At 40.0% G+C, this 27,539-nt stretch overlaps 1 protein-coding gene across 1 annotated transcript in view; it reads left to right on the forward strand.

The window, feature by feature from the left end:
- TRIT1 (tRNA isopentenyltransferase 1) overlaps positions 1–26,989 on the forward strand; it is a 43,747-nt gene extending 16,758 nt beyond the window's left edge. Inside the window, exons 2-11 of the mRNA XM_030868224.2 lie at positions 9,306–9,446; positions 13,742–13,840; positions 14,549–14,694; positions 17,400–17,542; positions 19,565–19,676; positions 20,035–20,147; positions 20,401–20,478; positions 23,066–23,175; positions 23,492–23,609; positions 26,162–26,989. Coding sequence (XP_030724084.1) covers positions 9,306–9,446; positions 13,742–13,840; positions 14,549–14,694; positions 17,400–17,542; positions 19,565–19,676; positions 20,035–20,147; positions 20,401–20,478; positions 23,066–23,175; positions 23,492–23,609; positions 26,162–26,331 — 1,230 coding nt within the window. The 3' untranslated portion in view covers positions 26,332–26,989. The remainder of the gene's footprint in view (positions 1–9,305; positions 9,447–13,741; positions 13,841–14,548; positions 14,695–17,399; positions 17,543–19,564; positions 19,677–20,034; positions 20,148–20,400; positions 20,479–23,065; positions 23,176–23,491; positions 23,610–26,161) is intronic.
- Positions 26,990–27,539: the final 550 nt, after the last annotated feature.

The following is a 27,539-nucleotide window of genomic DNA, read 5'->3' on the forward strand; positions in this document are numbered from 1 at the left end:
GCTTCCTGGGCATCTTAATCTGGCTGTTTATTCAACATGTCTGCAGTTGAATCTCTGCTAAACAAAGCTAAAAGGAGTAGTTGCCTGCCATGATGTTCCTGCAGCTAATCCATTGTTTCCAATGTAGTGAAGTGTAAATTTTTTAAAAAGGTATCCTTTTATTAAAGAAAAGTTAGACAAGAGACTGACTTTTTCTCTGCTCTTCAACAACTCTTCAGTTGAATAACCAAATTCAAATTCCTTTAATCAAAAAGGAAAATCAACTTTCTGGCTAGTGTCAACATCTTTAAAAAAAAAAAAGTTTTCCTTTTATCCTCCTATGCCAAAACTTTTCCTGAAGCTTGGGCTATTAGAACTAGAAGGGATGTTAGGTATGAGGAACTTGAGGTTCCAGAAATGAAAACTGACTTTCCAAAGTCACAAAGCTGATCTGTACAGAGCAGAGATTAGCAACATAGTGGGAAAAGAACACTGATTGTGAAGTTAGAAGACATGGATTCAAAGTTTGTCACTGCCACTAACTAGCTATGTGACTTCAGGCAGGTTACCTAATGTGTCTACGTTTCTATCTCCTCACTGGTGAAATGAGGCAACATAATTTCATAGGGTGTGAAACTCTTAGCATAAGATCTGGCACTCTGTACCTCTGGCACAGAGTACTAATTTAGTATATTCCATGTATTAGACACTGTACCAGGTGCTGAGACTAGAGATAAAATACAGTCTTCCCTCAGAACTTGTAGTCTAGTTGGGGAGATCAAAATACTTGACATGTACAAGAAGTTCTGTGATAGAGGTAAATACAGGGTATTGTGGAAACATGGAGGACAAGCATGGGTGGAGGGGGATTGGGAGAGACCTCAAGGCAGGCTTTCGTTAGAGGTGGTGCTACAGAGTGTGGGGCTGCATGAAGCCATATTTTCATTTTAGAAAGATCACCGGCTGCAGTGTGGACTAAATTGGAACAGTTATACGCTAAAGGAAGGAAGATCAATGAGGAAGCTGATGGAACAGTTCAGCTGTGAAATCATGAAGCCTTCAATTGATGTAATGGCAGTGGGAAATGTAATGGTGATAAGCTTTGAGATAATTTTAGGAACTTGTGTGAATAGAAGTTGAGACAGATTGGAAATGTGAGGGGAGAGAGACAGAGATACTAGGATCACTTAAAGATTTTCGGTTTGATTATCGAGGTGGTTCACTCAAGTATGGGTTAGAAGATAAGGAGGTCAGTTTGGACATAGCAGGTTTCAGGTGCCTGTTTGGGGTGATGATGATGATGATGATGATGATAGCTACCTAACATTTATTGCTGCTTCCTATAGGGCAGGCCTATTCCATATGCTTTGCTGTATCATTTATTTAATTTTTACAATAATCCTTTGAGGTAGATTTAAGATTATTCTTACTTTATAAATAAGGATTATGAGGCACAGAGAGGTCACTGTCTTGCCCAAGGTTACATAGCTAGTAAGTTGTGAAGCCAGGATTTAAACCGTGGCAAGCAGACTCTAGAGTCCGTACTGTTAACCGCTTCATCACTATATTATTATACCTCTCATAGGTGATGGAAATGTCCACTAGGCAGTTAAATGTACAGTTCTAGCATCATGAGAGAGAACTAGATTGCAGATAGGATTTCGGGAGTTATCAGCACAAAAAATGGTTGTAGAAGCCATGGGGGTCACCCAGAGAAAGTTTGTAGTACAGAAATGGCAGGTAGATGACATAAAGACTGCCATTTCTCCATATTATTCCCATGACAGACATTGCTAATAGATCAGTGGCTGGCCTCAGTAAAGTAAACTGAGGAAGGTCCAGTGAGATAGGAAGAAAACCTGGAGAAGATGGTGCCATTTGAAGTCCCAAAGGAGAATGATTTATTTATTTATTTTGAATTTTATTTTATTGATTTATTTGGCTGCGTTGGGTCTCAGTTACGGCACGTGGGATCTTCATTGCGGCATGCAGGATCTTTCGTTGCGACGCATGGGCTTCTCTCTAGTTGTGGCTCTGGCTCAGTAGTCGCAGCGCATGGGCTGAGTTGCCTTGTGGCATGTGGGATCTTAGTGCCCTGACCAGGAATCGATCCCGCATCCCCTGTATTGGAATGAGGATTCTTAACCACTGGACTACCAGAGAAGTCCCCAAAGGAGAATGATTTATGAAGGAGAGCTCAGGAGTATCAGATTGTTGTATTTCCATTACATGTTTTGAGAGCTTAGCAGAAGAATGTTATACTTGACAGTCAGGGTTCGTTAGTGATCTCAGTGAGGGAGATATCCATGGAGCAGTGGTGGGCAGCCAGCAGAGAAGGTGGATGGATAGTTATATTGATGCATAATCCAAGATTGTGGTTTTCAAGGCAGGTGTAATCCCTAGAGGCAAGAAAGGGATTGAAGGGCTTCAGCATCTAATTTGGATTAGGAAGTAAATGAAGTCAAAAGGGGGAAGATGACTTGAGAGGATGGAACCAAACTAGTGGGGGGTAGCTTTTCCTTTTGCTTGTAGACAGCTGTGTTGGTGCATCATAGCCAGCCAGCACTTTGACAGAGCTCCAGGATCTGCCCAGTGTCTCTGCTGGTTAGCACACTCATTAGGGCCATCCTACAGCATGCCAACCCCAAAGGGTTGGAGCTTCAAGGAGTGGGACCTTTGGCTGTACAGATTTTTGGGGTGTTTCTCCGAGGTGAAATTTCTTTGGATCAGGGTTTCTCAACTTTGAGACTCTTGACATTTGGGGCTGGATAATTCTTTGTTGTGGGGGCAGGGGGTTGTCTTGTGTATCGTAGGATGTTTAGCAGCATCCCTGGCCTCTACCCACTAGACGCCAGTAGCATCCCCACCCCCAAATTGTGACAACAAAAATGTTTCTAGGCGTTGCCAAGCATCCCCTGATGGACTAATTCACTTCCGGCTTACAAACAACCACAGCTCTAGATTCTGCTGGTTTTCCTCTAGGTCTCTGTTGTAGATTTCCCTCACCTTCATTAGCTCCTCTGGGCACTTGAGCTCTGTTGGTTTGGAGAGTTTGGGTTATTCGGCCTTGTAGCCTTTTTTCAGAATTTTTTCAGTCTGAAAATAAACTCTCAACAGAGGTGAGACAAAGAGGCATTATTTCCCGATAGTACCCAGTTAAATACCTAGAACATTAAATGTTTAATGATCATAATATTTAGAGAAGATTGTAAGTCAATCTTTAATCTCTCTCTTATAAACTTTATATCACTTATCTCCTTATAGTATATTTGTGTCTCTAGCTAGCTGGACTCCTTGAGGACAAGGACCCTTTCTAAGTCTTTGCACTCCTAATGTCTTGCAGAGTACCTGGCACACAGTAGACTCTCAGTAAATGTTTGCTGAGATAAGCCAGTTTTGTTGATAATTGGCTAAGTAGGTTAAACCTGCAATTTCTCTGCGTATTTCAGTTATCAAGTCTTACAAAGAGGCCAGAGTTCCCTTAGTATTGTCGAAATCTGATTTGTGCAGAGAAGCATTTTATCTAGTCATTTCTATGTACACAGATCACAGGTGTCCTCTGGGAGAATGGGAAATGGAACAGAGTGAAGTGCTGCCTTTAAAAGATAACACAGATCCTTTTAGTTCTTCTAGCACCTAGAGCTGACTATGCTATAGGTAGAGTCACACTGAAACTATAATTAAAGACGGAAAATAGACAAAATGTCAGGCAGTCAGCTACAAACCTGTTCTCGTGCAATGATGCTTTCTAGACAGGTAATAAAATTATAAGCCCAATTGTGGCATTTACAATAAGAATATGGACCAAATGTGACATTTATAAAGCTGATTGGTTTCTAGGTTTGTTTAGATATTTATCCTTAATGCAAATATATAAAATATTGCTCTGTTTTTGCTTTTTGGCCTAGCAGTATGATTTTAATTGATAAATAATGTGCACCATAAAACACATAATTCATAACTGCACAGTTCAATAAATTATCAAAAAGTGAAAATACCTGTGTAACCACAACTCAGTTCAAGAAATAGAGCACTACCAGCCCTCTCAATAATTTTGAAAAATACCGTATGATTCAGCAATTCTACTTCTGGGTATATATTCAAAAGAATTGAAAAATTCAACAAATCTTTGACATTTTAATTTTATTTTGCTAATTTTCACTGGTTTCTCATTGTATCTAAAACCTATCATCAAGTCTTTTTAAAGTTATGGGAAAATATACATAATATGTAAAACTTACCATTTTACCAACCATTTCAGTGGCATTAAGCACATTCAGGTTGTTCTGCAACCATTATCATTCTCCATCTCCAGAACTTTTTTCCTCTTCCCAGACTGAAATTCTGTACCCATTATACACTAAGCTACCATTCCTCTCTGCCCCAGCCCCTGGCAACCACCACTCTACTTTCTGTTTCAAAATTTGACTATTCTATGTGTGTCATATAAGTGGAATCATAATATTTGTCCTTTTGTGACTGGCTTACTTCACTTAGCATAACGTCTTTGGGGTTCATCCATGTCATAGCAAATTCATCCATGTCAGAATTTCCTTGCTTTTTAAGGCTGAATAATCTTCCATTGTAAGTATAGAACACATTTGTTTATCCATTTATCTCTGATGGACACTTGGGTTGCTTCTACCTTTTGGCTGTTGTGAAAAATGCTGCTATAAACATGGGTGTATATATATATCTGTTCAACTCCCTGCTTTCAGTTCTCATGAGTACATACCGAGAAGCGGAATTGCTGAATCATATGGTAATTCTACTTTTCATTTTTTGAGGAACTGCCGTACTGTTTTCCATAGCTGCATCATTTTACATTCCCACCAACAGTGCACAGGAATTCCAGTTTCTCTACATCCTCACCAACATCTGTTATTTTCTGTTTTGTTTTGTTTTTTTAATAATAGCCATCCTAATGGGTGTGAAGTGCTTCCAAAAATTTTTAAAGACTCCTTTCGTTATGGAAATTTCCCAATATATAAAAAAATAGAGCGAATAGTAGTTGAACTCCCATATATCTGTCACCTAGCCTCAATAATTATGAACACTTGTCTAATCTTGTTCCAATTATAATCTGTCCTTCCTCCCCCACTATTGGAACGCAGACCCCAGTCATCATAAACTTAAAACGAATTAATTTTTAAATTGAAGTATAGTTGATTTATAATATATAAACTTTCTTTTTTTTCTGTTAAAGCAAAATAAAGCATAAAACAATGTTATAATATAAGTAGTGTATTGTGAATTTTACTTGCATCATAGCTGTGTATTTGATTCAGTGATCCATACCTCTTGTGTCGTTATTAACAAGTATTTTCTCAGCATCATTCTTGCTCTTGTACAGTGCAGGTATAGATATACTTTACATATGCCTTCATCTACCCTTGCCTTCTTGCTTGTTAACAATACACAGTTACTATGATCACAAGCTGCCTCGTCATTTGTAAACACAACTATAACAGCATATCAGTACCTGTCAAAAGAAGTCATATTATATTGGAAAAGAGTGAAGCAACATCATTATAGACATAGCCTTGAATTACCTCTAATATTTTTTAATTGAGGTATAAATGTTGACATACAACATTATATTAGTTTCAGGTGTACAACAAAATGATTTGACATCTGTATATATTGTGAAATGATCACCATGATAAGTATAGTTAACATCCATCACCGCTCATAGTTACAGAATTAGTTTTTCCTTGGGATGAAATTTCACATTTACTCTTAGCAACTTTCAAATATGCAATAGCGGTATTATTAACCATGCTGTACATTATAGCCTTGTGACTTATTTATTTTATAACTGGAAGTTTGTGCTTTCTGACTGCCTTCATCTGTTTTGCCCACCCCATGTCCCCACCTCTGGCAACCACTAATCCTTTACCTATGCAGCTCCTATTTCTTTTTTCTTTTTTAAAATTTATTTTTTTAAAGATTTTTTTGATGTGGACCATTTTTAAAGTCTTTATTGAATTTGTTACAATATAGCTTCTGTTTTACGTTTTGGTTTTCTGGCCTTGAGGCATGTGGGATCTTAGCTCCCCGACCAGGGATCAAACCCACTCCCCCTGCATTGGAAGGTGAAGTCTTAACCACTGGACTGCCAGGGAAGTCCCCTGATTTCTTTTTTTTTTTTTTTTTTTTTTTTTTTTTTTTCGGTATGCGGGCTTCCCACTGTTGTGGCTTCTCCCGTTGCGGAGCACAGGCTCCGGATGCGCAGGCTCAGCGGCTATGGCTCCCGGGCCCAGTCGCTCTGCGGCATGTGGGATCTTCCCGGACCGGGGCACGAACCCGTGTCCCCTGCATCGGCAGGCGGACTCTCAACAACTGCGCCACCAGGGAAGCCCCCCTGATTTCTTTTTTTAAAAAAGACATCATATACTTTCATTTGTATGTACTTCAAAATACTGTATACCTCAAAGTTAAGGACTCTTTTTTTAACATAACCATAAAAGCATATTATACCTAAAAGTTAACAATAATTCTTTTATCATCAGATACCTAGTTTGTATCACCTATATCTTGATGCTCAGTTTCTTTTAATCTGATGGTACAGGAAACAAAGGGTTAACAGGTCACTCAGAGATGACAGTTTACATTGTTAACCAAGATTCAGTTACAAGTTTTAGTTTGTTCACTCTACCAGCAAGAACTCTGTTTTTTTTAAACCGTTAATGCTCTTCTTCCTGATATTCACTGACATTTGTATATATACCATAAACAGTACATTAGGCTACTTCCTTCAGCAAATAAGGTGAGCTTAGTTCTAGGGTTACCTTCTGTTTGATTTATTATTATTCTTTTAATAAATTTATTTACTTATTTTTGGCTGTGTTGGGTCTTCGTTGCTGCTCGAGTTGCGAGCAGAGGGCTACTCTTTGTTGCGGTGCTCGGGCTTCTCATTGTGGTACTTCTCTTCGTTGCAGAGCGTGGGCTCTAGGTGCGCGGGCTTCAGTAGTTGTGGCATGTGGGCTCAGTAGTTGTGACTCACGGGCTCTAGAGCGCAGGCTCCGTAGTTGTGGCACACGGGCTTAGTTGCTCCGCGGCATGTGGGATCTTCCTGGACCAGGGCTCGAAGCCATGTCCCCTGCATTGACAGGCAGATTCTTAACCACTGCACCACCAGGGAAGTCCCCTCTGTTTGATTTATGTTTATGTGTTTATCTGTTAAAACTGGCCATTTTAAGGGGCTCTAGAAGATACACCTAAAGGCAGAACACAGGATGAAAATATATCTTAAAATTTATCTACGTATCTGATAGAATGTGCTGGTAGAGATGTTTACATTTTGGCTTTTTTGGAGGTGGGGGCTGGTAATTATACATTTGCAACTATACATTTTCTTAACGTTTATCTCAGTGTTAAAAATGAGAATCTATTTACAGAGGTCAGAAGTCCTCTTTTGGCAAAATCAAGTTGTTGCTTGATTCTTTAACATTGGGTCATTTGGAATCTAAGCTTCAATAGAGCCAACTGAAGGCTGTGGGAAAAGAAGGAGAGGCACACACAATTATTAATTCTTTTTCCCTCCTTTAGTTTTCTTAATTTGCACAGAAGACCACAGTATACAGTGTACCCTACTGTATACTGTGGTCTAATGTTTGAAGGAAGTCTTGTTCAAGATACAGGGAAAAGAACACCCTATGATTTAAGATTCCATCAGTGTTCAGGTGTAAGAATGCAGTTCTCTTGTCAGGCACAGATAGATGAGTTAGTTAAAGGCAAAGCTAGTTCTTTCTCTATGGCTCTATTTATATATTTTCTGTGTGTTGTTTTCTTTTGTTTTTTGGTTTTGTTTTTTTTTTAAGAGGGCTGTTTTGTTGATTTATTTATTTCAAAGAAAGTTGTACTATAAGGTTTCTTTTGTTTCTTTTTAAAAAATTTTTATTGCAGTATAGATTTACAATGTGTTTCAGGTGTACAGCAAACTGAATCAGTTATACATATACATATATCCACCTTTTTTTTAGATTCTTGTGTGCTGTCTTACTAATTAACAATTTTCTTTTTGCTTGAAGATAGCTTATATCCTTGTTGAGTAAGTAACCTCAGTAGCTAGGAGCACAGAGGCCTCAGAGTGATAGTGACACTAAAATTATTTCCCATTCTTCTTGTGTTGTTGTGATAGTATTGATGGTAGTAATATGGGTAGTAATATAGTGACCCTTATATAGTATTTACCATCTGCCAGGCAAAAACTAAGTTCTTTACATGTATTAACTTACACAACATTTAATTTACACAACAACCAAATGAGATAGATATTATTCTCCTCATTTTACTGATGAGGTATTAAGACACGCAGAGGTTAGTAACTGACTCCTCCAAGTACAAATAACTAGTAAGTGGCAGAGCTAGGAATTGATCTGAGGCAGCCTGGCACCAGGGTCCTTCCTCCTAACCATTATACTGTACTGTACTTATTTGACACCCATACAAGTAAAGGGAAATGTGAGATTAAAATGTTCTTAACGTCTCTATGGGCTCTGTGGAACTTATTATTTGTTCATTCAGTGCTCCCTGTAGAATCAGTGATTACAGAGAGAACATTTAATCTCAAAGCATTCATCCCTATTTTCAAACTAGTATTTTCAGATCTGTTCTCCATCTGCGACCTTGCATTTAGAAAAAGTACACTTGAACTTTTTAGTTTAATTGGCAGATCAAGAGCTTACAGACAGGATATTGCCTTTGAGTATTTAGACTGTATTTGCTGACCTCCTGAGCAGTAATTTGGCACACTGTTCTACTACAGTTCAGCAGTATTAGGGGTTCTGACTTCAAAGTGTGTATGTGTGTGTTTTATATATATATCTTTGTAGATAGGCCACTTCTCCACAAATGGAGCCAATCTTTTACAAATTCTAAAAACCTTTCAGAGCATTTAAATCCAAAAAATATCTAAGCATTTGAAGTAGAACTATGAGCAATGCAAAATGTTACCTTTCTGGAGACTTGTGTTAAGTAGTAACAACCTGCCCACTTCTAAATGCTTGACGTTCAGGCCAAAGAACCTCCAGTTAATCTTGCAGAGTTAGTTCTTATTTGGGCACCGATTTACATATACTTTTTATCTTTAAGTCTGAGTTAATAGCCACTATTTGTTAAGAAAGCCAATGTTCTGTTTTCTTTTGTTTCCTTTGTCTTGGGTTATGTGGATCTGGCTGTGCTCTGGTTATAACACATTTCCCCTGGTGCTTTGGGTCAGTCAAGTGTTTGGCTGCAGGGAGGAATAGATCACCATTTCTGCCCATCAAGTGTGCATCTTATGGAGATAGATGACTTTCTCATGCTAATCTTCTTTCCCCTAGGTTTATGAAGGCCTAGACATCATCACCAACAAGGTTTCTGCCCAAGAGCAGAGAATGTGCCGGCACCACATGATCAGCTTTGTGGATCCTCTTGTGACAAATTACACAGTGGTGGACTTCAGGAACAAAGCAACTGCTCTGATATCCTTAGGAAAGACAGCAACTAGGCTTGGTGGCTGCAAGGCAGCCCAAGCCAAGAAAGTTTTCTTCCTCGTGACAATTTCTCCTAAGCAGAGGTACCCAAGGTCAATAGTAGCATCCTCATGAGAACTGTTCGGATTGAAAAGATATAGTGTTCTTGCTACTCTGAGTCTTGTCCTTAGACTGCAGCATCAGCATCACTTGGGAGCTTATAGAAGTGCTGAATTTGGGCCTCATTCTAGACCTACCGAATCAGAATCTGCATTTAAATAGAGTCGCAGGTGATTCACATGCATATTAAAATTTGAGAGGTGCTGTTTTAGTGGAGAGAACACTGATTTAGGAGCCAGAAAATCCATGTCCTAGTTTTAGAACTGCCTCGTCTGACCACAAAAATTTAATTGGGTAAGGCGTTTACCCCACTGAGCTTCACTTTCCCACCTTTAAATGGGGATAAGAAATTAATTTATAAATATAATGGAATTATAGTTAGAATTCCAAAGGGATTAGGAAAAAATAGTTCTGGGTAACACCAGGAAATTTTGGAAAAAAGAATAACATAAGGGGTGGGGGGCTGCCCTTATATTTTAATGTCCAAACTGCCTTTAATATCTGGACTGCTACATATTAAAACATATTGAAAATTCATAATAATTATAATAGCATGGAACTTACATAATACTAGACAAATTTATGGCACAGATTAGAAAAGTCAGATACAAATTCAAATGGATGTATATATTTAGCTTACGATCAAGGTGGCGTTTCAAAGCAGTGGAGAAGGAATGTAGTAGTTAATAATTATTCCTGGAACAGTTAATTATTTTTGGAAAAAAAATCAGTTCCTTATTATATGGACATAAATTCCAGATGGATTTCAGAGTTAAGTAAATATGTATTTTTTTTAAACGAAACTGAAACAAATGGGATAACATATAATTGAGTAGTTATGTGATTTTAGAGTAGGGAAGGACTTTGTAGATCTAGTCTTTTTTTTTTTTTTTAAGGATTTTTTAATTCAATTTTTCCTTTTTATTGTGTTAAAGTATACATAAAAATTACCGTCTTAACCATTTATAAGTGTATAGTTCAGTAGTCTTAAATATATTCACATTGTTTTGCAGCCATCACTACCATCTATCTATGCCATAATAGTTTTTTGTTTTGTTTTGTTTTGTTTTTTGGGTTTTTTTGAGGAAAACAGCTAGATTTGGATATGTTAGAATTAAGAATTTGTACTGGCAAGAAAGTATTTCAACCATTTCAATTCCTAGGTATCTACCCTAGAGAAGCCTTGCCACAAGTCTACCAGGAGATAGGTGGTAGATCTAATTTTAACATTATTGCTCTTAACAGCAAAAACATATAAATACCCAGATTCCTACTTACAGAAGAATGTATAAAATGTGCTTTGTTCATATAAGTACTTTTTCAGCAGTGAAAATGAATAAGTTGCAGTTACATGCATCAGTCAATGGGGAAGAATCTCAGAAACAACATGAAATGCGGGAGATTATAGAAGGATACATACATGGTCATACCATTTATTATAAAAGTTAAAAAGCAAGCAAAGTTAACCAATATGTTGTTTAGGGTTTTATATACATCAGTAATAATGTAAAGAAAAGCAAGGGAATGATGAAAAACAAACAATACACAAAACAATTCAAGACAGTGGTTCCCTCAGAGAGGGGCAGTAAGGGGTTGTGATGGGAATTACTACATAGGAAGCTTCAAAAGAATTGATAATGTTCACTTTCTTACATTGGGTTCATGAGTATTTGTTTTATTTTTAGGCTTTATTATTTACATATGCTGCATATGTTCTTTTGTATGTACTGAATATTTTATAATTAAAAATAACCCAGCTCACTAGAAACAAAATTAAAAACAGACTAGATGTGGCCAAAAAATAAAAAATTTGAAAACAACAACAAAAACAGACTATAAACCAGGGGAAAAATATCTGTAACATTAGTATACTTAACATATGAAGAACTCAAAAAATACTTAAAGAGCATGAGTAGTGATTCACAAAGGAAGAAATATAAATGGTGATAAACATGAAAAAGAGTTTACCATTGCTGTTAATCGAGGCCATGCAAATCAAAATAATGAGATAATATTTTTTTGCCTATCAAGTGGGCAGAGATTAAAACGCAGATAATAATTCTTGCCCTACCTGCTTTATAAGGCACTTGTGTCAGATGAAGTAATGTATATGAAAGCCCTTTGCACATTAAAACATATCACCAGGCTTCCTTGGTGGCGCAGTGGTTGAGAGTCCGCCTGCCGATGCAGGGGACGCAGGTTCGTGCCCCGGTCTGGGAAGATCCCACATGCCGCGGAGCGGCTAGGCCCGTGAGCCATGGCCGCTGGGCCTGCGCGTCTGGAGCCTGTGCTCCGCAACGGGAGAGGCCACAACAGTGAGAGGCCCACGTACCACAAAAAAAAAAAAAAAAACAACATATCACCAAATGAACATTGTTGCTGTAAGACAGGTCAGTTGTTCAGAAACGACTGATGGAAAGTGGAGAGCTAATTAAAAGAGTTAAAGGACAGCAGCAACAGGGGATGACTTAATCAGATCACTTAGAGGATTGGAGATTTGTGAATTTAAGTAAGAACCTAGAATCAGAGTGTCAGAACTGAAAGTACCTTAAGAAGTATTCGATCAACCTTCTCGATTTGACAGGTGAGGGTAGTAGATACTGAGGCCCAGAGAGAAAGGTTTTTGCTTAGGATCACAGTTGTTTCATGGCTTGGGCAAACATGTTAAACCTTTTCCCACCAAATAACTCCTATCCCATCTCCCTCCCTCTTTTCCACCTCTCCCTTCTGGTATCTCACCATTTCGCCTTCCCCTTTTATTTTCCTTTCTTCCTTTCCCTTTGTTAGTCAGATTATATATTTGAAGTTTTATTACAATTACTGTGTAATTGTATGTTTCTTATACTTAATTTATAGGGGGGGGGATATAGAATTTGTTTCTCTTTTTAAAAAACGAATAGACACGTTTCTTCCTTATGCTCCTTGATTAGTAACATCTTTCTCCCCACCCTACCCCAACCTCTTATAGAGGACTTCTGTCAGAAAAGAGGTCATCTATCTCTACGCCCACAGACTGGCTGGCAAGGGGAAGAAGTGTGTAAATGAGTCTTTATCTGGGTTGAAAGTCTCTTTATCAGTTATTCTCAGAAGGAAAGCCCTTCTTAAAGCAGATAATTATCTGTTCAACAGAGATTCTAAAGAGAAAAATTCCAAGTAGCAGTGGTGTAAAAACAGTAATGACTAAATTGAGTGCTTACTCAGTTGAAAAAAATATTTCAGGCATTGTCTTAGGGATTTTATTTGCACTGTCACGTGTAATGCTCATAAGAACTCATGAGGGACTTCTGTGGTGACGCAGTGGTTAAGAATCCACCTGCCAATGCAGGCGACACAGGTTCAAGCCCTGGTCTGGGAAGATCCCACGTGCCTCGGAGCCGTGCGCCACAGCTACTGAGCCTGCGCTCGAGAGCCTGTGAGCCACAACTACTGAAGCCCATGAGCCTACAGCCCATGCTCCACAACAAGAGAAGCCACTGCAATGAGAAGCCCGTGCACCACAACGAAGAGTAGCCCCCGATCACCACAACTAGAGAAAGCCCACGCGCAGCAATGGAGACCCAACACAGCCAAAAATAAATAAATTAATTAAATTAATTAAAAAAAAAACTCATGAGGATTTTACAGGTGAGAAAACTGAAGCTCAGACAAGTTGAATGACTTGCTGAGTGTTGGAGCTGGTAATTGAAATCTATTTGTCTTCATAGCCTGTGCTTCCCAGTTCATCTGGTAGAGTCTCAAGTGGCTGAAATGTACACTACTGCTACAAAATGGTGAAGACTGAGTCTAAGAACTACGGCTTAGAGAAACCAGTTTGTAATTTGCCTTAGAAGGCAAAGTCACACAGTGGACATCATCTTGGTGGCTTCCTGAGCAGTTGACACTTAATTCTGTGAGAGTCCTTAGGCTTGTGCTTGTTAAGCTAATTTTGAATACTAAGCAAGCTTTGAGTTTTAGCAGCAAGGCCTAGAAAGTTCTCGAATTGGAAGGAATTACCATCATGCATCTGTCTCTGGTTTATGCAAGTCCCTCCAGAACTGATAGGAAATGATTCTGAGAACTCATGAGAAACAGTGAAGACTAGTATCAAAAATATGACGAATGTGGTTTCTTACTAATACCCTACTTCCAAGTGAGTCAGATTTTCTTCTTGATATTAATATTTTGATGTCTTTCTTAACATTCACATTGAAGATATATTTTCCCGAGATAAAATTCCTATTGTCGTGGGAGGAACCAATTATTACATTGAGGCTCTGCTCTGGAAAGTTCTTGTCAATGCTAAGGTATGTTTAGTTCACTTGTAATTCAATGAGGAAATGGGTTCTTCTTTCTTGCCCGCTAATTTTAATGGGAGGAAAGTTGACTTTTGCGTGTTTCTTATACTCAGCAACTGTACTAACTTTCCTACTTAATATTCTGAAGCAAATGCCCCCTCCATATGTGAAGTGTGCTTCTTCAGGCTGGCCTAAGGACAGGGGCTGTGTGTGGGAAAAATGCTCCTCTGTGGATTAATTAGCATCTCCATGTAAGTTAACAGTACGTTAGTCTGATTCAGCATTTCCTGGCTGAAACAATCTATATGTCAGGGAGATATCTGACACTAACCATTCTTACAGAGATGCTATTGCGTAGGGTGGGACTTTGCAAACTATAATGTGCTGGAAATTCTGGTCCACTCTTTGGTTATACTTGTTGAGAAGACTAGACTCCTGGATGTGTTAATATAGATGTGTTAGCCTGGGTAGCTTGTACTCCCTGAATACTTCCCTAGACACCTAGTCCTCTTTCCTCTTTGCTTACTGTGGCCTCACAGCACTACCATGGTGTATTGGAATTTTCTGTTTATGATCTGTCTCTCACTATATGGCAAGATCTTCTGATTCATCTCTATTCTGTGTTCCTGAACACTTAGTAAAGTGCCTGGCACATACAGTGTTTCAGTGTTTGTTGAATTTTTGAATTAAATTTACTACTAAACCTTCATTTAATAGCCCTGGGAGATGGGCACTGAGAAAGTGATTGACCAGAAAGTTGAGCTTGAAAAGGAGGATGGCCATGCGCTCCACAAACGCCTAAGCCAGGTGGACCCAGAAATGGCTGCCAAGCTGCACCCACATGACAAGCGCAAAGTGGCCAGGTAAGAAAGCCGGGAGCCAGCTGGCGCCAGGCCCCTTCAGCGTTAGAGGGCGGTCAGTTGTTAAGTGTGCCTGGTGAGACAGGTTTGGTAATAGCAGTTAGTGGAGATTGATGTGTTTTACCTCAGCAGGTTAGGAGGTTAGGAGGCCCAGAGTTATTGCCTCAGTCCAACTCCCTCAATAAATAGTTGCACCCTACTTTGTTGTTGTTACATTTAAAATGCATAATACAGTACAGTTTTTCCCTAGGGCCTATGTAATCTTGCTTCATTTTCTATTTGATCTTTGCTTTTATAACAGTTTTCATATACATTTTTTCTGGCATGCAGTCAGCTGACATTGTGATTTAGGTTTCATAATTGATTGTGCAATGCTGAGTTCTGCCCCAGCAGCTTGCCCAGTGGGAGACAGGTTTTATAAACTGTCTTATAGATCAGTTCACCTTTACACATGGAGACTTTCTTGAAGGGAAGAGAGAGATGACCTTATTAGTTCATTAACCATGTTTTGTTAGGTTGCTTTGAAATTGCAGCCTCGTGTGTTAGGTATACTTTTCTTTCTTCCTTCCTTCCTTCTTCCCTCCTTCCCTCCCTCCTTCCCTCTCTCCCTCCCTCCGTCCCTCCTTCCCTTCCTTCCATCCCTCCCTCCCTCCCTTCCTTCCTAAGATTAGATGGTTTATTTTTTCCTCCGTAAATATGCATCTTCATTGGCTCCATATTCTGTTCACTTCTGACTGCATCTTCATTTTATCAGTCATTTAATCTATTTTTTTCTTCTAGTTTTATTGAGATATAATTGACATACAGCACTGTGTAAGTTTAAGGTGTACAGCATAATGATTTTCCTTATGTATATCATTAAATTATTACCACAATAAGTTTAGTGTACTTATTACATAGACACAAAATAAAAGAAAAAGATTTTTTCTTGTTATGAGAACTCTCAGGCCTCACTCTTAACTTTCATGTATAGCATACAGCAGTGTTAGTTATATTTATCATGTTGTACATTACATACCTAGTACTTATTTATCTTGTAACTGGGAGTTTGTACCTTTTGACTGCCTTCATCCAGTTCCCCCTTCCCCCACCCCCAGCCTCTGGTAACCACACATCTGATTTCTTTTTCTATGAGTTTGTTTGTTTTGAAGTATAATTGATCTAGAACACTATGTTGATTCCTAGTGCACAACATAGTGATTTGATATTTCTGTACATTACAAAGTGATCACCACTGAGGTGTACTTTTCTGTAGTGCCGGAAGCGATACCTTATCTGGCAGAGTAGAGGACCTACTATATGGATGGTTATACACATTAGATATTTATAGGAACATTTGGTATTGACAGGGGTTATGAAGTATTACACTCAAATGAGCATTCTAGATCGGTGTTTCTTAATCCTTTTCTATTATCCCCCCTGCCCCTGAAGCCTTTTTAGAAATTTTTTTCCTAATTGTGCTTCCCTCCCTCCCCTCAATGAAATTTTAATGCTGAAGAATAAGATTTTGGGAGAGCGCCACACATCATTGTAATATCTAAGGTTTTTTGGCTCCCTTGAGGGCAGTGTCACCCTGTTGATAATACATATTCTAGATAAATGAAGTTTATACTTTCCAGTATCCAAACACTTTATTTTTAAACAGTTAAATAGAAATCTTCCAAAAACTTTTTGGAAAACTCAGGGGCACTCTGATGAACATTCATTTTTGTATCGTTTTATGGTATGAGTCTAGAGCTTGGTTGTTACTATCTGCTCCTTTTATTAATCAGTTCTTATCATTTCTCCTTATTTTGCGACTTCTAAACTAGTAATGAGTTGAGAATGTGTTTTCGTAAGAACAGTAGGTTCTAAGCAAGAGCTCTAGAGTCTCTAAAAGAAGATTGGAGGACTTCTTTCATCTTTCTTTTAGTTTCAGGCTGTATTCTAGCCTCCAGATAAGTAAGATATCTATTACATTTTTCCCTCTTAGGTCCTCTCTGAGTGACCAGTGATAGGGAAAGACGAGGGGTCTCTACTCTTGTGTTAGGGTTTCAGGAAGTAGAATTGGATCAGGAAGGGAAAGATCACTTTCAAGCTGATAAGTTGCAATCACCCAGAGTGGTAGAGTATAGATTTGAGAGTTAAATTACCTAGTGCTGCATAACATAATAGATGCTGACGGAGTGGATAGTGGCTTAAGAATAAGTGTGTAGTTCTTTCTCCAGTGATCTTTGTGCTAGTAGAGTACTGAATCAGTCAGAAGCATTTTTCATTAATTTTAGACATACTTAAAAAGAAAGTTGATGAGCTGGATATACAGCATACTTTTGTACTGTGGGAAAGGCATTCCAGCGAGACTAGACTTGTTGGCTTATAGCAAAGTGTCCCAGACAAGCTTTTACTGCTTACCCGAAAGTGAATATGTCCTGTTCTCTTTGTGTAGTAGAAACCTGTTGTTTCTGAACCTGTTTAACTGATTTCAGAAAATTTTATATATGTTTAGAATAGTTTTATTTCTTTCTTTACCTAAAGTTTTCTTTAGAACGCTTTTCTGAGTAGCTATAGGTTTGCAGTAACCCCAGACCTTCGTGTGTTCAGGGGCTTATGCAGTGAAAATGACAGTGAGGTATTCTATAATAAATAGCCTCTCCCCTGTTTCACTTGAGAATTAATATTTCCTAATGGTTGTTATGGGTGTGCCCACCCTCCCCTTTCAAATGACTTAGGAGCTTGCAAGTGTTTGAAGAAACAGGAATCTCTCATAGTGAATTTCTTCATCGTCAACATTCCGAGGAAGGTGGTGGTCCCCTTGGAGGCCCTCTGAAGTTCCCTAACCCGTGCATCCTCTGGCTTCATGCTGAACAGACAGGTAAAAGTCCTTTGGTGTCCTAGAGTTAATCTGAGACAGAGCTTATAGTAATACATTACTGTATATAAAATCTTCAGAGTAAATCAACTATACTTCAATAAAAAGTTGTTTTGAAAAAAAATGCTTTAGAACTCTGAGTGGCTCATAATAAGCACTAAACAAGTGTTAGCTATTCATTTTATTATCATGATCATTATTCATTGACTTAGTAAGACACAGTGCCATTATCTTTCTGGAAAGCAGGTAAAGGTAGCCCTGGCATTAGTATAACATGAGTTGAGTATAAGATTAGTATAGGGCTTCCCTGGTGGCGCAGTGGTTGAGAGTCTGCCTGCTGGTGCAGGGGACACGGGTTCATGCCCCGGTCCGGGAAGATCCCACGTGCCGCGGAGCGGCTGGGCCCGTGAGCCATGGCTGCTGAGCCTGCGCGTCCGGAGCCTGTGCTCCACAACGGGAGAGGCCACAACAGTGAGAGGCCCGCGTACCGAAAAAAAAAAAAAAAAAAAGATTAGTGTAAGATGAGGATGAGATAAGATGGGATGGGAAAGAGACTGCCATCCAGAGAAAATCCAAAGGAGAAAGAGAAGGAAGTCTCCTGTGGAAGGAGATCTGACTCTCTGGCTAAAGCCTGGATCACTGATTATTTTGGAATCAGTAGGCCTGAGAAGTGGGAATGATGGTTAGCTAGCTAACTGATAGTATTTCTTTTTGGTTTTTTGCTAATGCCCTGTGATAATAGTAACTTCTTTATGCAACAAATATAACAGCAAGCATTCAATGAACTGCCAAGTGTTCTACATAGTACTTGGATTTCAGAGATGAATGTAGACAGTAGCTGCCCTTAAGGAGCTTCCGGTCTAGTTGGGCAACAAATAACGAGGTAGATACTCTGTTGTGATAAACGCTGGGCTAGAAGGTGCTGTGGGGCCACAGAGAAGGGATGATGAGCATTTTCTGGGGACCAATTTGTAAAGGTAACTTATGAGCTAGGTCTAGAAAAATGAGATCGTTAGGGGAACAGGCGGTATAGTTTAGTGATTAAGAACATGTCTCTGAGCCAGACTGTCTGGATTCAAATTCCTGCTCCATCGTCTCTGGCTATGTGAGTTTTAAGGCAAGTTGGTTTACCTTTCTGTGTCCCACTTTTCTCTTCTATAAAATGGGGATGATAATAATAATACATATCTCATAGCTTCGTTGAGGATTAGATGAATTAATAATACATGCGAAGTGCTCAGAATGTGCCTGGCACGTGGTGAGTCCTCAATAAATGCAAACTTTCTAGGAAGGTAGAAAAAAAGGTTATTATCATTGTAAGCCAAGAAATAGCAATGGCAGAGATGTAGAAGAGCATAATTGAAATGGTGGAAATTTGTTAAATTAATCTCAGATTATATTATCTCAAACTTAAATTGTAAGGTTATAGAAAAAGGTAATGTTTTAATAATGAACATTTTGTAAATAAAAACATGTGTTACAGTGCAGCATCCAGCAGTGGTATCTGATTCATAATAAAGCTGTGTTTGGCCACATTGGAATGATTATCATCTCTCACTCTGCTCCTTTGTCTGGCTCAGTAGTTCAAGATATACTTAGGATGGCTTTGGTTTAAAGTTTTTCATTCCTATTTAAGGTGTCATCTGAGAGTTCTTAAATATGAAATAGCATAAAGTTAGAGTAACAAATATAATGGAAAAAAGTAAGAGTAAAACGGGGCTCTCAGCTGCCTCTAAAATAAACAATGGATATACATTCCATACAAGAATAAAATATTTGTTGTTCCTAGTAGCTGTAATTGTGTGCTCTTTACATAAGAAGACATGCCTCATTCTGGCTGTTTTTATTGGAATTGCCGAGCTTTAAGTGTGACTAAATATAATTATGAATTATTGTATAATCTTTGGACTCTGAACCTTTTCTTCCATTTGAACAAATTCTCTTCTTTATGGCAGCCTATGCATTCATCATGTATAGTACACACCTTCGGCAGGCTTGCTGGTTGATGGGTTAATTTGATTCAAGTTCTAGATGAGCGCTTGGATAAGAGGGTGGATAACATGCTCGCCGCTGGGCTCTTGGATGAACTAAGAGATTTTCACAGACGCTATAATGAGAAGAAAATTGTGGAAAACAGGTGAGAATTTGGCTATTACTTTCACCTACTCTCCACCCCTTGCTTACGGTCAAAAGACCGTAAACATATAATACTGGCTTTGGATCTACTTGTTTGCTACCCTTCATCATTGGGAGGAGGTTTGGTGTACTTGTTACAGTTGCAATTTTCTAATCTCAGACATTCCCAGAAGTTAATTTTCAAGGGAAGTAACCTGGGAGCTGGTGGGGGAAGGTGGAGGAAGGATTTCAGAGGGTAGTAACTGCTAAGGATCTCAGTTTCCTCATCTATGAGATGAAATGGCTCAGCTAGATCATCTCCAGTGCCCTGCTAGCTTTCAGATTCAATGGCTCATCTGCTGATGCTCTCCTGTTCCCAGCCAGGACTATCAACATGGTATCTTCCAATCAATTGGCTTCAAGGAATTTCACGAGTACCTGATCACTGAGGGAAAGTGCACACCAGAGACTAGAAACCAGCTCCTAAAGAAAGGTGTGAATTCTCCATCTAACCTAGCCTTGGACATCCTTGGGTGACAGAGTGTCCTGCTGCTATGGCCTGAGAAGGAGCTGAGGCTAAAAGAGACCCAAACGGCCTTCAGCTCAGAATTGAGATTTTCACCTACCAAGTATCCACCAGTGTGCTGACGTGGCTAGTTTTCTCTAACGCTGGGCTGGATGAGCCTTCCTTTCAGCAGAGTGAGAAGTGGTTAGATAGAGGTTCTTATATCTACCTTGTCTTTCAGGTATTGAGGCTCTGAAACAAGTGACTAAGAGATATGCCCGGAAGCAAAACCGATGGATTAAAAACCGTTTTTTGAGCAGTAAGTGTCCTTGTTTTTCCTGATGCCTTGGGTCTGCTTTCGGTGGAACATAGATGTTCTCAGCTCACCCAGAAAGTGAACTTTAGTTTCTGGATCTGTTCTAAGATTTGGGACCTGACCTGGGGGGTTTTGCATAAGTGATTGTCCAGGGGTGTTTTCCTGTGATGCCTCAGAAAACAGTTCTTCCCCAGGAAGAATCTGCCTTAAGCCTTGAACACATGAGTGCTGGCTGCAGACAGGGAAGAACAAAATAGCAATACCTTCTTAGCGGAGTTGGTGCTCAGGGTTGTTTTTAGCTTCAGATTTTGTACCTGAAGAACAGTCAGATTTCCGTAGGGAGGCTTTCCTAATTAAAATGGTTTGGGGGCCAGATAAGTAGTATAAAAAGACAAAACTTTCACCAATTCTCCCAGCATCGCTTCTGTGTTCAGATACATAGTGCTTCAGGCAGCTGCAGCTCTAACTTCAGTTGAACAGCACTTTTAAGGAAAAGGGAACGAAATTCTCATTCATTGGACCCTGTACTGCATCCTTAGCACTAAATTTGGTGTCATACATGTTACTGAGCCTTCAAGGTGGGTGGTATTCTTTTCTTTTTGCAGATAAGTAAATAGAGGCTTAGAGAAGTTAAATAACTTGCCAAAATTTCCCTAGCTAATAAGCAGTAGAGTACTGAATGCGGGCCAGACTCTGAAGTCCACGCTCAGCTTTACACCATGCTTCTTATTTCCTTTAGTTATAACTTTAGCTGGACAGCATTAGTATTGGGCCTCGGGTAAGAAATTGTGTGGTTATGAGCTAAAAGGAGATTATTTAAAGGAGATTAAGCATAAGTGAAACCCTAGTTTTATCTTTTGGGCCCTTTTTTAATATGCTTTTGAATCATCCCTGTTTACCTTTTGCCATTGGATTTCTGCTTTCAGTTACAGATACGCACAGCTGAGGTCTCACCCTCCTCTCAGTGCCTCTGAACAGAAACACCTTGGGCCATGTTGTTGACCCTTGGATCTCTCTCTCAGTTCTCACCCTCTGCTAGAGCTCTCCAGTGTAGTTCTCACACCAAGGGGCTTTTTACACTTTCTTCTACTTACCTTGCTTTCTCTGCATGTCCTTTTAGATAGAAGTCTTTGTGTCAGCTGAAACAAAGTTCCCTACTACAAATTTCTAATGCAGCTTCTCTTCTCCGCAGGGCTAACAATTAGTCTGTAACAAAAGATGGGTTTTTGGGATAATGATTTGGAACTTCTTCCTGTGGTAAAGCCACAATAACTCCCCCATCTCTGAGTCATGAGGGCTCGATGGCATCGTATGCCCGGTCCTCATTCATGTGTATGCCGGCGCAGTCCTGGTGCTAGGGTGAAAGGCACAGCTGCCCTGTAAATCAGGAGCCGTGTGTGATTGGCCACGGGCTGGTCTGCTGGGGTAAGGTTCTGGCAAGAAGCCAGAGGGACTTCCCCACCCCAGCTTGGCCTTGGACCCAAGCCAGAAATAGCAGCTGGGAGCCGAGAACTTGTTGAAAGGTACTTAGACAGGGCACAGAAGCCCAACAAAGGACTTAGAGGGGAAAGGAAAATATAGAGTGGCCTGGAAACAGGTGCAGAGCTTAGCCAAGGCCAGGTGTGCTGTGGGTGCTGCCTGCACCCTCCCAGTCTCACCTTTCCGTGTGGTGGCAGGTGCAGCCCAGTCCAGTTTATGAAGAATCTTATTTGTGGTTGGCACTATCAAAAGGCCAGCACCTGCCAGCCGTTGGCATTCTGAGGACTTTGATGTTTTTGTCCATGGGGCAATGCTCTTTGCCTTTAGGCAACTGACTTAACCTGGATGTGGAAGGCAATTTAGTGTATCCACATACTGGGGAAGCTACCAGCAGAGACTAAACGTAGTTGGCTCAGATGGATGAAATGCTTATAGCTATACTTGCGGCTACCTCCAGTCTTATCTCCCTTCAGAAGTATTCACCAAAGGGTATTTCTTGAATACTCCTCTAGATCTGTTTCTTAGAGACAGGGCTCAACTAGTTCAATTCCAAGGCTTTTTTCTAATTTTCAGATTCAGCAGCTCACTGGTTGATACTCTGCTGTTACCAGCCCATGATTATCAGTATGGTATTAATGAGTTTCGTGAATGCTAGACTGCTGAAGGGATGTATACAAACCTGGGACTAAAGAAAGCTGTGAACTCTTTTGCCACAGAATGACATCACTGTAAGATGATATGGACCTTAGAACAGGCACTCACTTCAAGCTGCTAATTGCCTCCTGTCACGTGCTACCTTTATATTGTAGCCCATACAGTGGTCACTAGAGCTGTTACTCTATATTGTTTTCCTGACTGATCTGGAAGATCCTACACCTGAGACTCTGGATTATACAGCTAGACTTATTGGCTGCAGACCAGTCAACCTTCTGGGTCTTTCTTGGATTGTGTGTAGCTGTTTGGTTCATGTTTCTGGTTAGATTGAATGGCATGGTCAGAATGTTTATTTCTTTGACCCCATATGTTTCCCTTGAGGATTTTGGAGTCCTAGGAGCAGAATAGATTGGGTCTTGGAGGCTGACCTCTCACAGCTTTTCTTTGTCGTCATTAGGACCTGGTCCCAGTGTTCCCCCAGTATATGGCCTAGAAGTGTCTGACGTCTCGAAGTGGGAAGAGTCTGTTCTTGAACCTGCTCTTGAAATTGTGCGAAGTTTCATCCAGGTGACTATTAATCATGGTACTGTCTATTGTCTGGTTTTCACAAAGCTTTCCTTTGCTGACACCTTTGTTGCTATTCTGGGAACCAAGCATTCTTTTCCTTGGAATAGAGCAGAAGGCTGCTTTTAAATCCCTGGAGGCTGCATTTCTACTTTCACTTTCAGAAAGGTTGTTGTTAAAATCTCTTCACAGCCCACCTGCTCTCTGGGATGAGAAAAAGGAATCTTGGGAAAATCTCACTCCTCTTAATATCAGAGTATAATATCCAAATCTCTTTGAATCAAATGCTTCTCCCCCATCCCTGCCTTTTTTTTTTCAGGGCCACAAACCTGCAGCTACTCCAGTAAAGATGCCAAGCAGTGAAACTGAGAACAAGAGAAGTTATCACCTGTGTGACCTCTGTGATCGAATCATCATTGGGGACCGTGAATGGGCAGGTAGAGTCTAGGATAGAGAAATCTGTAAGGGTGGGTCACACTGACTTCATGAAAAATTTAAGGTCTTTGGTAGGTTGAATGCTGGAGTCTGCTTGTTTGTAAAAAAAAAAAAAAAAAAATGACCAGATTCCTCTAACAGCCTTTGTTCAAATTTCATGGAGAGGCCTTCTCAAACGGGAGAGTTATCTCTGTATTCTCAATTTCAAAGGAAGATCATATGCCCTCTAGCTTCAGCTAGAGTAGATATTTTACTGAGAGGTCTGCAGTTAACTTGCCAGAGCTCCTTTGACTTTCATGATCCTGCCTGAGTAGTTTCTTGGTCTCATGTTTAGACCTCAGTGGGGGTGAGGTAGGATTGTAAGGGAAGCCAGGCAACTCACCCAAGAGGCCAAAGGAGCAGAAACAGCTGGGAGGGAACAGGAAGTGCAGTTACTCCTCCTGAGTACATTCTTCAAAAGTGGTGTCTCTCCAGTAACTTTTAAGGTAATATGTTGAAATGGTGTTGGTTGCAAAAACTGTGATGAAAAGTGTTAAGGGAAACTGTGTGAAAGCAAGACGGTTAGACACGCCGAAAGACGGTGGTCAAAGGGTACTGTCCTCTTCATAAGGCGCTCCTGACCAACCCAGGAACAGCCCCGCACCGAGGTTCTAGTTCCCCGTTTCAGAGCCTGGATCTGTCTTTGCCATAGAGTCACATTGCACTCCCCTGTCGGATTTCTGCAGTAATCCAGCACAGCTCAAAAGGGCCTTAGCCTCTAAGCCTTGAATTTACATTGTATTTAGAAACTTGTTGAAGGCTCACTCCTTTTAGGCACAAGCAGGGCTTGTATTTTACCCAGCGGCTGGAATCCCGTTCAGAGTACTGCTTTGCATGGCATTCTCATAGAAGTGGATTTTTCCCCCCATACCAACCAATAGAACGATTAGTTCTATTAACTGTTAACGCTGGCAAAATGAACTGCATTGTCAGAGACTGGGGATGGCTGTGATTGCCCAAGCAGCAGAAGAAGCCTCAATTATCGTTGGTTCATAATGATGAAAGGGGAAGAGAAAGAGAGTGTCTGATTGTTTTTTCTAAAGGAAACTTAGTGGTTTGATTTGTCGAATGTCCTTCAGGGATTGCCACAGAGAAGCAACATTTGTGAGCCTTTGTGAGCATAGCTTGTGTAAGCCCTTCTATAGTGCCATCTGTCAAGTCCTTGCTCTCCCATCTCCTGCTGCCATGGAGAGTCAGTCCAGAAGGCCACTTTTTGCCGTAGGCTCTAGCTGGAGACAAAACTGACTTTTTCCCTCAAGTAAACTTTTCCTTGACTTCTAACCTCTTCCTTACCTACTTTTGCTTCCAAATCCCTAAAAATGATGTTTTAAGTAAGTATAAAAGAACTTAATCTCGTTGTCTATCTTTATAGGTGTTTCCAGATAAGATTTCCTTGAAAAAGAACAGGATGGTAAAAAGGAGCTTGTGTGAGTTAGTCAGAAGCTGAGAACTGTCTTTAGGGTGAGAGGTCAGAAATTGATATCAGCCAATAGTAGCTTTTCAGCTTTACTGCTTCTGTGGATCCGTGAAAGGGATCATCAGAAAAGAATACTTGCTGTGATCTCTCTGGTGCATTGTGTGCTGGAGAATGCGAGTATCTGGGTTAGTCATTCAGATGGCTTATCTGACCCAGGCATAGGGATGTCACATCAGGAGGGGCAACCTGAGCGAGCTGGTTAAGAAGAGGGAAGGGCGGCTCTGGGTACCGTAGGCCTGAGCCATCTGTCCTGCAATACAGATTAGAATTTGGATTTGTAACTTATTTATTTATTTATGTATTTATGGCTGCATTGGGTCTTCGTTGCTGCGTGCAGGGTTTTCTCTAGTTGCGGCGAGCGGGGGCTCCTCTTCGTTGCGGTGTGCAGGCTTCTCATTGCTTCTTTTGTTGTGGAGTACGGGCTCTAGGCGCACGGGCTTCAGTAGTTGTGGCATGCAGGCTCAGCAGTTGTGGCGCATGGGCTTAGTTGCTCCGCGGCCTGTGGGATCTTCCCGGACCAGGGCTCGAACCCATGTCCCCTGCACTGGCAGGCGGATTCTTAACCACTGGGCCACCAGGGAAGCCCTGGATTTGTAACTTTTGAGATGTGTGAGTTGAAATGTATCTGTAACAGGCAGCCCTATATGGGAAAATCGAGTCTGGAGCCCTATTCTGGAAAACTGACTCGCGTTTTGAGCTACAGGTAATCCGAAGAGCTTACCTGCTGTGTGACCTTGGACACAATGTAAGACCTCTGAAATCAGTCTCCTGTATAAAATGAGCTGAATAATACTGTCCCGCAAGATTGTTGTGTGGATTTAGTGATGTAAAGCCCCCAGCAGGTATACGTGATATGTGGTAGCTAGTTTGCTAGCTAGCTGGCCATATGACTTATTCTTCTCTTAAAAATGCTAAGCAGCTGTACCAGTACATGTGTTGATCCCGTTATTGTTAAAGAAAAGGATTGTATAGTTAATTTTGTATGCTTCCAGGATTAGCTGTAGAAAATCCTAATTTTTTTTGTTTGTTTTACCTTAGCACACATGAAATCCAAGTCCCACTTGCACCAACTGAAGAAAAGAAGAAGGTTGGACTCAGATGCCATCACTACCATAGAAAGTCAGAGTATTTCCCCAGACCATGATAAAGAGCTTAAAGAAAAGGGATCCCTAGGGCAGAATGTTGAAGAGCTGAAATCCAGCGTTTAAGGGACTTGTCCAGTGGCCTTTGCAAAGGTGGCAGGGGTCCAGTTCTTTCATTCAGTGGTGTGGTTTTATTTATTTATTTTTTTATTTCTTTTCTTTTTTTTTTTTTTAGTGGTGTGGTTTTAACCTCTCATGTTCTCTGTCATGGAAACAGCAGGCCTTGTTAGCTCCTGTGTGGCTGATATGTCTGGTCTGGTAATGAGTTTGGGAAGGGCTTTTTTTTTTCTTTTAACCTTAAAGTTTCTATTTTTGAAAGAGGCACAGATTGCACTTTTTTACATTTGATCTTTTTGGTGATGAATACTGGGATTTACTGTATCCCTTAAAAAAAAGTTTTATATCCTTGACTCTGGCTGGAAATATCTAATTTCCGGACACTTGTATAGATGATTGAGTTATTGTGAGCCACAATTCAAGAGTTCTGGATTTGGGTGAATGGCAGTAAAGGATCAGCCCCAGTGAGATAATTAAGTGAACCAAACCGTTTTTGGAATTCCATCGAGACGGAGAGAATCAGACTGAAGTGGTTGTGACATGGAACTTGAAAACTGAAGACTGACATTTGTGGAGCTCCTCCTGTGTGATAATCACTGCTATCTTTCTATTGAGTTAGGAGACTATATTTTTATTGAAAATTAAATAAAGAAAAAGTTTGCAAGAACCTCTCTCGTCCTTAAAAAGATGTTTATGTTCATGTCTAACTTATATACAGTATGCTTTGTTTTCAACATGAGAGCTTTTTCTCAAAGTCGATGTTCTTAATATGCTATCTATTTGTTTATTTAGCACATGGTTATTGAGCACTTACTATATTCCTGGAAAACATCTGGAGAGGATCTTTTTTTTTATTGGAGATTTGTTATCTCCAGTTGAAGCTCTCTTATTGGAGTGACCTGAGCTACCAACAACGTGAGTATACATATATATGAATATCACGTAAGATTAAACATTTTTAAGTTTGCAGTTCAGCAGCGTTTATGTTGTGCAACCAAAACTTTTTCATCACCCCAAACAGAAACTCTGCACCCATTAAGCAGTAACTCCTCACTCAAGCAGTATTTTATTTGTTCTGAATCTACTATATGAGAGGCCCTAGAGTAGGCTAGAGGGATACAGAGATACAATGAAATGTGGTTCTTGCTTTCAGGGAGCTTGTAAATATCTTATATATACACAGACAACAAATTTAGGTAAGAGACTATCAAAGACCG

The sequence above is a fragment of the Globicephala melas genome, chromosome 1 (genome assembly GCF_963455315.2).
Source record: "Globicephala melas chromosome 1, mGloMel1.2, whole genome shotgun sequence".
In the NCBI taxonomy this organism is placed as follows: domain Eukaryota; kingdom Metazoa; phylum Chordata; class Mammalia; order Artiodactyla; family Delphinidae; genus Globicephala; species Globicephala melas.